Source organism: Limulus polyphemus, unplaced genomic scaffold (assembly GCF_000517525.1).
Source record: "Limulus polyphemus unplaced genomic scaffold, Limulus_polyphemus-2.1.2 Scaffold313, whole genome shotgun sequence".
NCBI lineage: Eukaryota > Metazoa > Arthropoda > Merostomata > Xiphosura > Limulidae > Limulus > Limulus polyphemus.
The window spans coordinates 637,613-653,063 of record NW_013665923.1 but is presented as its reverse complement, the minus strand read 5'-3'; the positions used below and the strand labels follow the sequence as shown (position 1 = coordinate 653,063).

General features: G+C 34.9%; 1 protein-coding gene across 1 annotated transcript; it reads left to right on the top strand.

Annotated features, from left to right (window-relative positions):
• Positions 1-371: 371 nt before the first annotated feature.
• LOC111085289 (retinal homeobox protein Rx1-like) lies at positions 372-7,571 on the top strand. The gene is made up of 3 exons (XM_022383156.1): positions 372-591; positions 3,153-3,295; positions 6,997-7,571. The coding sequence occupies exons 1-3, from the start codon at positions 372-374 to the stop codon at positions 7,222-7,224; spliced, it is 591 nt and encodes a 196-aa protein (XP_022238864.1). The 3' UTR covers positions 7,225-7,571.
• The last annotated feature ends 7,880 nt before the right edge of the window (positions 7,572-15,451 follow it).

Below are 15,451 nucleotides of genomic sequence, written 5' to 3'. Positions count from 1 at the left end.
GGCCCGCTCCTTGATTCGGTAAGCTCTCAACAGGATCGGTTGTCAACAAGTAGTATAGAATAATTAATTTAGTATATTTGAACGTGAAACAGGTGCAGCTGATAGACCTCGAACATAAGAAAATCTCGAGAGGGTGCTGTATCAAAAGTGAATCATAATCTCGACAAGACCAAACATCACGTTAATCTAGAAGTTTTACTATATCAAATTAAGTCCACAAATCACATTGTAGAACAGTTTATTACAATATTAGTCTAATAAACGACCGCCTCTAGAAGAAAAATCGTGAACATATAAAAACGAGATAAGTAAAAAAACAAAAGTACAGAAATAGGCGTGTTTCATCAGCTACTTGTTAAAAGGTTGATATCATGAAAAATAAATGCAAAGAGGTGAAGAGTTTGGATAGAAATCCTGACATTAAATCATGTCCCTTAACATTTGGCATAGATCGTATTTTAGAATCTAATAAACAGCCAACTACAAAAGAAACGTTCGAAAAAAAAGAGAAAATGTCCCTCAAATTCGAAAATAAATACCGGAGGAAGGGGAAAAAAGGACAGGAGCTATACGATGGGAAGATAAAAACAGGTATTCTCTTTACTTTTGTTAGAAGCTGTGACGTATATAAGGAACAGTGGTATGATTTTAACTGTTTCCATGCATAAAACTGCGCATTATGTTTCATGTGAAATATATATATGGATGGATTTCAAATAAGCAATTTGGATATAAATTTGAAATTTTATAAAATAAATAACACATTAAGGGGAAGTAAATATATAGGAATTGTTTTATATTGAATTCTGCAAAACAAATAACACATTAAGGGGAAAGTAAATATATATGAATTGTTTTATATTGAATTCTGCAAAACAAATAACACATTAACGGGAAAAGACATATATATGAATTGTTTCATATTGAATTCCGTAAAACGTAAAGGATATTATCATCAAAAATATAAAACAATTCCTATATATTTACTTCCCCTTAATGTGTTATTTATTTTACAGAATTCAACAAGAAACAATTCCTACATATTTACTTACCCTTAAAGTCTTATTTGTTTTACAGAATTAAATATGAAACAGTTCCTACATATTCAGTTTTCCCTTAATGTGTTACATGTTATCCTAGCAATAATGTTTTAAAGTAGACACAAGTTTTAATTTACAATTTTGAGTCTTCCTGTTTCAGGAGTGACGTCATATTATTCTTAACTATAAAAAGTTAATCATTAAACTATAAAATCTGTAATATAATTTTTCTAGCATGCAACCAGAAGTCTATATCTTAAACACAGGGAGAACAGAAACAGATGCTCTTAAAATTGTCTTTGCACGTGAAATAGAAATTTCCTGACCATAACAGCTGTGGTTGATATTTTATTGTAACATGGACAAGATGTGTGTTAACGTGATGCGGATAATGGATTGTTTTTTTTTGTTTGTTGTTGTTGTTGTTTTAGAATGCAGAGAATCGTTCTTTTCCTGATTAAATTCATCACCTGATTGGTTAACATGTACTGGCAACAAATATAAGTGTTTAAAAGTTGTTCAATCTAAGAGTAGTTCAAAACTAAACAGTGACGTGCTCAGGTAAACAGTGACGGGCTCAGGCCACTGCTTTCCTGCCCTTATGTCCCAAGAGCGCCTTTTTTCTCTGTCACAAAAATTGTCAACAACTACGAGGAGGTTTCTGCGAGTTATTAGAAAAAAAAAAAAAGGATTTCAGCTTTAACATAAATGAAACAAAAGGTATTGTAGGACTTTACACTAAAAATAATAATAATTGGGATTTGCAACTAAGTGTTAATACGTAAAAATTCACTGTTTAGTTTTAGATCATAAAAGTGTTTATAAGACCAACTGAATAGGAGTAAAAAAGAATCTGTTTATTTCTTATGGATTTTTACTCTATGTCTACCAGAGGCAACCCCCAGTTCTTATAGTCTCCCCTAACCCCGCCTCCCCCCAAAAAAATTGCCTTAAGATGCTTGAAAAATGTCCTTTTTTGTTGATCAGCCCTTACCCTTATATGCCTTCTACACATTATTGAAGAGCTAAAGTACTTTTTTTTATCCACAAAATACAGTTGTTACGTATTAGAATTTGAAATGGTCTGTAACCGAGTTAAATGATACTTTTAATTTAATAGTTAAATTGTACTTTGGATTTAGTAGTTAAGTAAAAGCCGATATATATATAGTCAGTTTATGATATTTGCCAATAAGATTGATACACAGTTTTACATTTTAACACAAATTAGTTTTAATATACACACAACAATACAATTTACAATAACAATTATTACAAATACTTATTACAAACAATGATTTATAAACAAAAGTTTCACAAACTTACAAGGAATATAAAGTCTTCTTTCTAGTTTGGAACTTCCTTGATATCGAGGGTTCAAGATGAGCGAGTTGATTAGGAGTTGATATAGGTACAGTTCACTTAGTAGGGAGCTAGCTAGCCCTGTAGTTCTCGCTGATCACATGCCGATTACAGGTTAGGTAATGTTTTCATAAAAGTACTAATGTCCGATGTGAATCCACTAATATTAAATGATTTGTAATGTTGATGAGCGTTATAATAATTAGTTATAGCTTCTGAAGTTTATAGCAAACATATACTCTCTTTCTTTCGGCGCTTCGCGTTGGTTATATTTATAGCCGTGTGGAGGCTTTCTATAAATTTCAGTTTTACGTAACAATACAAATTTAAGTGTTTACGTACACACATATATTGTTGATTCTTACTCACGAGAATCTTCTACAACTTTGGATAATAGGCGGGAGTTTCGAAATACATATTTAACTGTATATGCTATGTTTCTAAATATAAATTTAATCTAAACAAACGTTGATTTTCAAATAAATATATTATAACAAATTCGTTACACAATGTAATTTCGATACCTATTCAAGTCATTATTTCTACTCGACATGTTACATTAACAGAACTGGGAATATAAATCAAATATATTATCCTGCACAGAAGTGGAACAAAATAATGCTATAAGTGCATTAATTACTACGACTAATGTCCCCCAAACTCATGTTTTTTTCTTTCTAGTTCTTCCGTTTTGATTGGTCAGTAACTAAGGTGTAAATTGGTTAAAGGACGAATTTGTTGTTTTTACAGAACTCTCTGCCAGAGGTCGCACAAGTTTTTCAGCGTGGCAATTGACAGAACTTGAAGACGTGTTTCGCGTGACTCATTACCCTGACGTTTACTTTCGGGAAGCATTAGCTGCTAAGCTTCAAATTCATGAGAGTCGAATCCAGGTAATTACATATGAATGTTCTCCAAAAAAAAATCGAAGCACATAAAACGTATTTTTTTCCAAATACTCCTTAAGCAGTTTCTTCTCACAATTAATACTAGGATCGTATCTGAAATTCTTTTGGATTTATCTGAATCTGTTATAGAAAACCTTATTGTACATATCCGATGAGATTTGTTTTAGGGATTTGGGGTGGGGTAGAGTAATGGTGTAAAAGTGTATTAACGTCAGGCGATATAACCCGATCCTAAAAGACGGCGCCTTTCCTTTTAAACTTATTTAGAAATTTACTAGATTTCTATAAGACTTATGGGGTTGGTATGTATTTAAAATTAAGTCAGAGTAAACAGAAAATGACGTTTAGAAAAGTATATATATATGTGTGTAGTGTTTCTCAAAAGGTGGTTACCGTCGCAACATTGAGGAAATTGGCATCCCTTTCCTTGTTTCTTTGTAGAAGTTTTAGTTAATTGCACTAATCACTGATGAACTTGTGGAATGAACTTCTTCAATACTGAGGGAGAAAATTTTCAGCATATTCTATGAATGTGATTGTATTGATAGTGCAGAATATTATCACAGAAAATACAAAATACAAAATAATCTGAACAATGCACTAGTATTTTGTATGTTAGCTCTTTGCTTCAAGCAGGGAATTACAATGCCCTTTATTTCTTCCCACAATTCAATATAGTTGTTTGAAAGCTTCAGTTTTTTCTATTAGCCCATACAGTCTCAAGAATATTCGTATCGGAAATTTTTGCTGGACAAGCCATGATTATGAGTGTCCACTGGCCTGTTTATTTGAAGATAACCTTTCAAGGTCCAGTTTTCTCTACATTTATCAGGATCAATGTCTTGCTGGAAAATTAATCCCTACCCAATTATTCATGTTCCTGAAACAATAGTATGATGGATCAAAATTTGTTTGTACTTGTCAGCAGTCAAGGTGCCATCAATTTTGCGTAAATCACAGACACCTCTGGCTGATATTCAGCCTATAGCACTTTGTATAATGGAAACAAAACATCCGCCCAGTTAAAGTTTTTTTTTCTTGGGGACTCCTGTCTTCCCCTCACGTCAACTTTCGAGGTATAAGATGTGTTGACTCCCACTTCATTGTTTTGATACCCGTTTGTTTGCCTTGGTTGTTGTTGGTTTGCCTCTTTAACTAAATTCTTGGGTTTGCCTTCTTCTCTCGGTCAGGCGTATTCAACAGCTGCCTTTTCGCCCTCGATGATCCTAAACGCCCCACGTAAGTTTTTCTTCACAATGCATATTTATACTGCGAGCGGGAAGAATGGGAATTGCTCAATTTCCGAACACCTCGTCTACTCAACCCCTGCCATGTAATTCGTATGAATTCAGCTTTATTCGAAATATTTTAATGAACTTCTTATATTATAAGCAACTAGTTTCATGGCGTAGGAGCCATTCTTCAGTTATACAGAATAACGATAAATGATGTTAGTTTCTTCAGTTAATTTATCTTTCACACTAACGGAACTGTAAACTTTCGTACATAAAGAAAACTAACACAATTATAATGCATACCCGAATGACATTTATGCCACAAAACAGGTTACTAAAAGTATATTTCATTAAAATACTTCAAATAAATTTTAATTCACACCAGAACTTTTTTTTGCATTATACCACACCCGTTGGGTGTACTTGTAGTTATGGCAAAGCTACTAAGGTTACCTGCCATCGTCGGTAATTTTCAACTACTAACCAGAGGGAAGGCAGAAAGTAAGTAACTCCCTATCACACACACCATTATAGCTAAGAATTTAACGTTAACTTTTACAGTACACCCGCAGCTTAAAGTGCGGAGAATGCTTTATGATATCGCACGGATTCGAACCCAGCTCGCTAGCTCCGAAAAACAGAGTCCTAACACAGGGTCAAGTTGCGTTCCGTTGAGTAACTTCTTTATGGTTATCGATACACAGAAATGGAAATAACTGTGGAAATGCAAGCAACGAGTAATGGTAAACAAGTTGTGAATTTAATTATTGATAAAAAATATTATCATAGAAAATACGAAGTTTTGTTTGTTGTCGAGAGCTATCTGTATTAGCTATCTCTAATTTAGAAGGTTACTAATGAATATCGCCCACCGCTAACTTTTGTGCTACTCTAATCGAGTAGAGGGATTGACCTTCACAATATAATACCTTCACGGCTGAAAAGGTAAGTTTGTTCGGCGATGGGATTCGAACCCGCAACCCGTAGATTACGTGTTGATCGCCCTCATTAGGCCATGTCAGGACAAAATACAAAGGAAATGAGAATAAATTGTACAATGCACCAATATCTAGTGAATGATTTCTTTACACAGAGCCTTACATACACTATTTTTTCATGCTGCCACAGAGTTTATCGATGTATGATTGAAGATTATTAGTATCCCAAACTTCCTTTATTTCTTCCCACAATTCAACCAGGTTGTTTGGTTGCCTTTTGAGCTTCTCAAATTTTACATAAACTCATACAACTTCAAAAATGCCCATATAAGAACTTTAAACAAGCTAAACCATGGTTGCAAATGTTCTTTGCTAGCAAGATATGGTTTCACGATACAGCCTTCACCACATTGTTTGGAATCAACGTTGTGCTTGAAGATGAATCCCCGCCCAATTATTCATGTTCTTGAGGGAATGACATGATGGATCAGCATCTGCTTGTACTTGACAGCAGTCAGGGTGCCATCAGTTATGTAGTTCACAGACACTACTGGTTGAGATGCAGCCCTGATTGTACTGATCATCTGCTATGCTTCTCTGCAAATATTTGACATTCATTATGATACTGTTTCCTCTTGTATTAAAAAGGAAAAAAAAACATCTCCAGTTTTTCTCATTCCATTATTTGTATACGATATCCATTTCAACCTTCCAGGAAGAGGTTTTCCAGATCTACACATCCACTGACGTTTCTTTGTATTAGTGTGTATCTTCCTGTTCTCGAAGTAACATTCACAACTAAATTTACAAGGTCGTCGTCAAAACCTTGTTGTCGCCTGTCTCGTAAGGTTTCAATTTTCTATTTAGACAGCTTCTATTATTAACAAAGCCAGTTTCGTGTACGCTCTTCAAAATCTTACACCAGCTCCTACTGAAACGAGAAAACAGGATTTGACTAGACAAATTGTAAGATCAAAGGTTTGTGCTGCGATGCCTTTAAACACATCCCACATTTGTAGCTATGGATGCGTTATAGATGTTTCGGTCAATCCCGTTACTAGTTCAAAGCTGGATAAACCTCTTTTTTTTTCAGTAGTTCAAAATTATTGCCGGCTATACCTGAACCCGAAGGGTCTCTGACCTGGCCGTTTGACCTATATGAGCATGAGGAATCGTTCAGGCTAGAAAGACGAGTACCAAGAAACTGAGTATAACTTGAATTAAAATACTGATCAGTTTGATTCCAAAATATACCCAGAATTGGTTACGAAGGTGCCTTAGACATGATTTTAAGGTTTTATAATTCTTAGTGGAATTTAGTCATTAAAGCTGTTTTATAATCTTATCTCACCAAATAGATGGGTTGGTTTGTTGTTTTTTTCTAATGATAAAACCGAAACATTCTATCAGTTAAACCAACTAATCTAAGACTAACCAATGAAACTTGATTTAATTTACATGCTTAACCCCACTGATTTTTATTTTATTTTGCTTTTTGTTTTATGTCCATTAGGTTTGGTTTCAAAATCGTCGTGCTAAATGGCGCAGATCCCAAAAAAATGTACCGGAAGTTTCATCTCTCTCGCAGATCAACCAAGCGGCAATGTGTTATCCTCACGTCACTAATTCGACATATCTAGGAATCCAACGACCAGTTGTTGTTCCAAGAAATTGCCTGTTTCGTTTCGGATGTTACACGTCTAAAATTTCAAACTTTCTCTGTTTTTCTCAGACAATATAGTCATTCCCGAAAGAAAACTAATGCATCACATTACATCCCCAAACAAAGAATAACAATTATTATTTTGAAGTAGTGTTTGTTATACGATTCGACAGTAATGATGACAGGAAACAGAAGTTACACGAAATCTTGTGATGCATCAGTTATCGCTACCACAGGCTGTTGTTGCCCATAAAGAACCACTTCATCATATATCACAGATGTGCGGTCTAAACTGCAACATCAAGAATAACAATGAAGACTGAAAAAAATTTCATAGTCTTTATTTTAGACGATATGTACTATTTACTTCGACTATCATTATAAAGATAACACTAACAGTTCGGACTATGCCATTTCGATAAATACATGTTATACCACTGCACACTTCATTTGATACAATAAAATATATGTTTATAAGATTCATATTTGAGTATAATTAATAGTTAATGGCCTTTAAACACTTAGTCTTAAAAAACTGCATCTGCATAATTAGAACAATTTATTATGTCACTTCTATTATCTTAATTCATATACAAATCACAATATTCATCAAGATGGTAAATGATGTCATTCATAAAGCGATTGTTTTGTAGTTCGGCACAAAGCTACACAAAGGGCTATCTGTGCTCTGCCCACCACGGGTATCGAAACTCGGTTTCTAGTGGTATAAGTCCGTAGACATACCGCTGTGCCGCTGAGGGGCGAATATTTTGAAGAACATATCATTAATTATAACTGTATCAGGTTCTATTATATTTATAATTACAAATACTTCCAAATTGTGACGATATAATTATTGTTACGTCTCCGTTCGTTAATTGATTTTCCGTAAATTCGTTCCGAAGAAACCTTAGCGACACAAGTCCTTTCCTAAATAAAATTGGTTTATTCTTTCCGAATACAACCCTACGACACACTCAACCTCAACAGTCGCGCCATAACAACGCTATGTCTCACGTGGTCAACAATATTTTGTCCTCAAACATTCAATTACTCATTACCTCTCGTCCCCGTCACGTTGTCAACGTCCTATATATACAAGACTAACACATATCTAGCAGTCTCCCGATAATTCACGAAGGTTCGAGAGAAGGAGTGGCGTGATACCAGTCACGTGACCTCGCTGACGCAACATTATGTTAATACATTCTAAAACGAAATACAACGTTCGGATTAATTTTTAACAAACTGCTTCACTTTCTTTTGGTATTTTATCTAATATATGGTTTTATTATAAATGATATTGACTACTATTAGTATTTTTATAAATTTCTTTCTGTTTTGAATATCCTAACACTGCCATTCAGCTGCTATCTGGGCTAGCCCTAATTCTGAACTTATAGACAAGAAAAAAGGCAGATAGTTAACAGCACCCACCGAAAATTTTTGGGTTACTCTAATCGAATAGTGGAATTTGACCGTCTCTGTTATAATGTACCCACGACTCTAAAATTCAAAGCAAGATTTTGCAGCAACGGGACGCGAACCCTCGTATCTACAGACCGGCAAAAAATCTCTAGGTCACGCACAGTCTTATGAATATTGTTTACTAACAGTAGTAACTGAGTCACTTAGTATTCATTGTATTATCATAAACCCTAAATACCAATGATAATGTATTTTTTTTAACTTTTTTATGGTTTAATATGCAAGGCAATTACGTAATTCTGTTTCATTTGCCATTATTGTCCAAAACAGATTGAAAAATTATATTTTTATCACTCTGACAATATTTAATTTTTTAAGATCGTCACTCCTTTTGGAGCATAAGCAATTGAAAATATTTCGCCTGACACTGGGGTATCTTCTCCAGGTGTAACCCGTCTTCTTTGCGTCTGCTCTCTAGGTCACGCCTCCAGGTGTTCCTTGGTTTTTCTTCTCCTGTCTTCTTTTATGGATTCCAGGTTAGAAATTATCTGTTAATGTTGGAGGTGGGCTTTCGTAGGGTAGTCAATCCAGCTCCACTTTCACCTCAGGATTTTTTCGACAGGATCTTGCTTGGCTCTTTCCTATAAGTCAGTATTACTGACTCTTTCTGACCAGTATGGAATGCTCTGATAATAATGCCGAAATAATAGAAATTGTGAATAATGCATTAAAGCAGATAATATTAGAACAATGCATTTTGAATGTTTAAAGATTGTTAAAAAAATCTTAGGAACAATGTTACATGCAACAACTCGTGAAAAGTGTGGGACGCGGGTTCTAATCCCCGTCCCACCAAACATGCTCGCCCTTTCAGCCGTGGGGTGTTATAATGTGACGGTCAATCCCACTATTCGTCGGTAAAGGAGTAGCTCAAGAGTTGGCGGTGGGTGGTGATGACTAGCTGCTTTCCCTCTAGTCTTACACTGCTAAATTAGGGACGGCTAGCGCAGATAGCCCTCGTGTAGCTTTGCGCGAAATTCAAAACAAACAAACAACTCGAATGATAAGATCGTTTTTGAAAAAAATAATAATTTTCTTTGCTAATATTAAGAAGTCGCGTAACAACAAACCCCAAAGTAATTCACGTTCTGTCAGAAGATAAAACTTTCTTTTCTTTTTCGGATTGTATTTCGAAACAAGAAAATAATCTTATCTTTTTCAAATTCGTAAGCTCCCGGTAGTTCACCTTATAACGCTTAAATTCGAGGATCTATCCTCGCGGTTTTCACAATACGGATACGTGATCGTGCAGCTTTGTTTTAATAACAAACACATTTACAAGAGACTTATAAAAGAAGCCAAAATAACATCTCAACGGTCTGATAGTTTAGATATAAACACTCAATATGAACATTGATTTTAATGAGTACTACAATTATTTATGCCGCACGAAAGCGGAAGTGTGCATAATAGACAGATATACACAATGACTCTTCAAGCCATCGTGAATGTCCTGAGAAACAGCAGTTGTGGGGTTTCCCGTTGCTTTTTTCAACGGACAGTTTGTTGTTCGACATATCCGGTCGTACAAATAAGTGAGACTATTGTCGTCAGCTTAATGACTATGTGAGATTGTTTTCCAGAGCTACATACAACTACTTACACACAAGGAAACTTAAACACGTGCTTGCGATGACACTACAATTAGCTATTGAAAATGTCATTTTCTGGGATATATATTGTTGAATAGCAGAATACATTATATTTCAATGTATCAAACTTTGAAAACTAAAAACCGTGAGAGATTGGTTCGTTTGGCTTCGGACATTAACACATAGTTACCCAAGGATTATCTGTGTTAGGCGTCTATAATTTTGAATTCGTAGGCTAGAGAGAAGACACCCAATCAACAGCAACCACGGGCAACTCTTGGACTGCTCTAATGGAATAGTGGGGTTTCACCATTATTGTTCTAATGTATCAACGCCCTCAAAGCGCAATTTGTTTTATAGAGAACGGACCACAAACCTTTGAATCCACATTCCGGCACGCTCACTATTAAGCCATGTCCCGCTTGCATTTCATTTATTCATTGTTGTTATTCATCACGAAAATATAAAAACACTCAATGCTACTTACGAGAGACTAATTATTTTAGCATTTCTAGGTCTTTGTTTCTTAGGGTATGTATTATTATATTTTGAGACATATATTGTTTAATTTTCTCAAATGTTCTATACATATATATATATCATATTCGTACACGTGTACTACTAAAGAATATTAGCTTTTCTTTGTGCATCGACAATAGTTTGTTTGTTTTTGAATCTCGCGCAAAGCTACACGAGGGCTATCTACGCTAGCCGTCCCTAATTAAGCAGTGTAAGACTAGAGGGAAGGCAGCTAGTCATCACCACCCACCGCCAACTCTTGGGATACTCTTTTACCAACGAATAGTGGGATTGACCGTCACATTATAATGCCCTCACGGCTGAAAGGGCGAGCATGTTTGGTGGGAAGGGGATTCGAACCCGTAACCCGCAGATTGCGAATGGAGCTCCCTAACCACCTGGTCAACATCGACAATAGAGTCTACAATTTCCCTATGGTAACAACGACAGGAAGTAAATTGTAATGTTTGTATATTGCAATAACCTTTTATTAGAGAAACTATGTTAATTTTCCATTCCAATCTATGTGTAAAAATAAAAACCCAGGTATGTTCTGCACAAAATGTTGCTAAATTAATTGCTGTTATTAGCATTTCTTGGCAAGTTATGTGATATGTATGATAACGAGTGTTTTGCTGTTAAAGAAGTATATGATACAAATTTATCTGTTACACATTCACCATACAGCTTTTATTAACGCTGTTCTTGGTTAGGAAAAAAAAAGATCAAGAACAACAGCAAAGTGCTATGGAAAAGAATGAGATTACATATTCCAACATGAAATTTAAAAAGCATTTTCAGTAGGGGAAATGTGGAAGGTGTTATAATGTGAGAAATTAAAAAATAAAATAAAATAATGTTAAAATTACACAGGCCTGCGATGGTTATATTGTCTTGAAATTTTTACATGCTCTACAGTAATTCCTGTACGCTGAATCCGAAAACGATATCCATTTTTCTTCATCACGTATAGTTGTTGTTGTTTGTTATTAAGCACAAAGCTACACAAAAGGCTACCTGTGCTCTGCTCACCACGGGTATCGAAACCCGGTTCCTAGCAGTATAAGTCCGCAGACATACCGCTGTGCCACTGGGGGCATCACGACAGATTTTTCACAAAACGTCATAACGCAATACATAAAAGAAAGACCACAACACGTAGTTTTGAGACTAAAAGACGTAGATTTCACGCAAAAATTCAGGATGAATGAGAATGCATATTCGTTTGACATCGATGTTCTTCCCTTTTCTTCAGTTTGTTTGTATTTTTATTAACAAACATAACAATAAAAAAATGTTCATTATGGTAAATGAAATAATAATTTGATCTAAGTACGAGTTTTTTTTTCTTCCCGATTTGTAAAAAATTCTTACGTTATAGAAAAAAATGAATATTATTTTCGAAATCTGCGTATCTGAATAACGGAAAATCAGTTTTTAAAACTAAAACAACTTTTATGAAGTTTAAATTCGTAGTCCTGTGTTAGTAAATCTTCACCAAAATAAACAATGTGTAGTATTATATGAAAGAGCGCGTTTAAAATCGTTCAATACACACACAAACAGAAAATGAAACTTGCAAAATATGCTCTGGAACAAAAGTTAAGAGTGTTGTAAAAATATAAATCTGAAAGACTCACCAACACGTGCGATGGCATTTCTTTCCCATTTTTCATGTCCGTAGAAGTGTTCCATGGAACACTTGAACCTGATTTAAAACTATCTCCTGGTATTGGATTATGAAGGACTAAGCTCCATATGTGTGCGTGAGAAGTGGAAGACCACAATAAGCAGTGGAACAGAAGAAATAAGGGTCTCGTTACCATAATGACTTTCGTGGTTTTGAAAGTTCCTAGATGAACTTAACTTACTTTTAACAGTCTCGCGTTAGTTCTTTATTTAAATGTGAGAAGTGAGACGAATGGATATGTTGACTTTAGTAAACCCTTCGAGTGAACTAGAAACTAAATTCCCTAGGGCTGGGAAGTCAAATTTATTAGGCTGTCCGGATTATGGACTAGCCTAAGTTTTGTAAGAAGGGGTGATATCCAAATTTGTAGAAAATGGAAATAACTAAAACAGAGTGTAATATCTTTCTTATCATATTTTTAGCTTACTTCCATGCTAATCGTGCACAATTCTTTAGACAAATAAGCTGCATATATAATATATAACAATAAAACAAGAACGCACAGTGTTTCACCCCCTTGTTTGACTGGAGAGTTGGATTCGTCCGTGTAAGAAGTCATCCTTAACATAACATTCATCAGCTGAGGCCCCAGCTTGCTGCTGACTGATACTGTAATCACTGGCTAGATCTGAATGTCTTTTGTCGTGTAGTTTGTCTATGGCTATCTTGACACTCTCTCTGCAGGTGTCAGACTTGGGGCGGAGAAATTTTAATAACTTCCCCACCTCCTTGCACGTGGGGAAAATAGGGATTTGACACCTTAATTACGTTGAGAATAATTTATGACTCGTTGTTTATGTAGCCGAACAAGAGACAAACCAAGTGGATTGACAGGCAGAACTTAAGTCTATTCATCCATACTTACACTATGTTTCTCTGAACACAGCAACAAGGTAACCACCTACAGGCGATGACTGCCAAGGACCAAAACAAAGGTTACCTAGGTAACTAAAGGTTTCAAGAGGCAGGTGGGAAGATAATGAGGTTAAAAACCAGCCAGTAATTGATATTTTGGTAAGGAAATAACCACCAGGAAAACATAGGAGAATTTATTCCTGAGTAAAACAGATCTGTCATATCTTGTAAGTTTACACATAACACGTTGTTTGACACCTAAAACAAGATATAAAATAGCTTAGAGATCAATAATCACTTCTTAATTGTAATAATTATCACTTGTTTATCAATAAATGTTTTTATAAACATAATTATTATATTTAATTTATTAAATCAGAAGAGCATGATACACACACCCATAGATTTCTGGTAGAAATTATGAAAACAAAACTGTAAATATGAAAATTACATGTGATTGAAATAACAACTTTTCAACTATATATATATAAATAGAAAGTTTGAGTTTTCAAGTGAATTCTTCCTTATTCTATTTCAATATAATACTTAAGGCAGCCCTCCAGTGGCACAGTGGTATGTCTGCGGACTTACAACGCTAGAAACCGGGTTTCGATACCCGTGTGGGCAGAGCAACGACGATTAATAGACATGGAATTAGCGACTTTAACAAAGCAATTTATTGGTAAGACTCCTGTTAAGTATAGTTGTTTTGTAATTAAGCACAAAGCTACACAATGGGCTATCTGTGCTCTGCCCACCACGGATATCGAAACCCGGATTCTAGCGTTGTAAGTCCGCAGACATGCCACTGGAGGGCTTTAAGTATAGTAAAACATGATTGTTTACATAAACTAAATGCTGACAACGATTTACAAAGATACAGAATGTTGGTTAATATTATCTAGCTATATAGTTGCATATCTTTCAAATATAATTAAATTGATTGATTTTTCAAAATATAACTTGGTTTTCATTTAATGTATGTTTGGAATACTTACTAACATTTGGTATTTTTGCTTATTTTCATTTTATGTTTCATAAATATTTTGTGTGTGTTTTGTTTGTCTAATTAATACACGAACATATTTGCGTTGTTTTATTCTGAGAGCTTTCAAATCAAAGAAAAGCTGAGTGAGAATTTTGTTGCTTGTTTTTCACAAGCTCCGGCCCTCCAGTGGCACAGCGGTATGTCTGTGGACTTACAACGCTAGAATCTGGGTTTCGATACCCGTGGTGGCCAGAGCACAGATAGCCCTTGTGTAGCTTTGTGCATAATTAAAAACAAAAAACAAACAAACACAAGCTCCGAATTTAAAACATACATTTCTATAAATGTACGACAGTGTTTGTTTCGTAAAGGATTGACCTGGTTTGCTGTGACATCCAAAAGTGGATATCCACCAAGGTCTAATGGGACAAACGTTTCCTGAAAGAGCAATAAATACAACAAGAACGTATTTTCTTTCTTATCATCTAACAGATCTACGGCTGTATTTCAATCTTTCTCCCACAAAAGCAATCTGTGACATCTGGTCAGTAGTGACAATCTACTCCTTTTTCAATTGATCAATGATGTACCACATCGATCACAATCTGTTTACTTAAGCTAAGAGTATGAATACCAGTGATCAATAAATATATTTTCCTGTTGGTCAGCTAAAGGTCGTGACGAGTATAAAGAAGTAAAAATGCACGACGAAAGAACAAAAGTACACGGATGTAGAATTCTATATAATAACAATGGCTTTAATTTACACATGCAGCTAGAAAAGCAATATATGCGCAATAATATAGACTCATGGAGCAGTATACCGACCGGTATAATGGGTTTTGTAAAATATTTTTGTAAAACACGTAAAATATGAATTGTAGAATGTTTAATATATGTGTGATTTTTTTTCTTTAGTTTTTACAAAAATAAAAGCCTTACATTGTTTCGTGTTAGTAAAGTCTGTTTCGCATGTTTTTGTTTTTTGACGAAACAGGTAGTGCAAGTTTCAAACGTGAGCACATGTACTTTTATCACTAAAATTTTTTTTTTTTTAATCTTTATGTTGACGACATATTAATTTTCTTGTAACCCGATATCTTGTTAGTTACAGTAGCTGTTAGATTGTGTGGTTTATTTAAGAGAAAGTTTTTTTAAATCGGGGCAAACGTG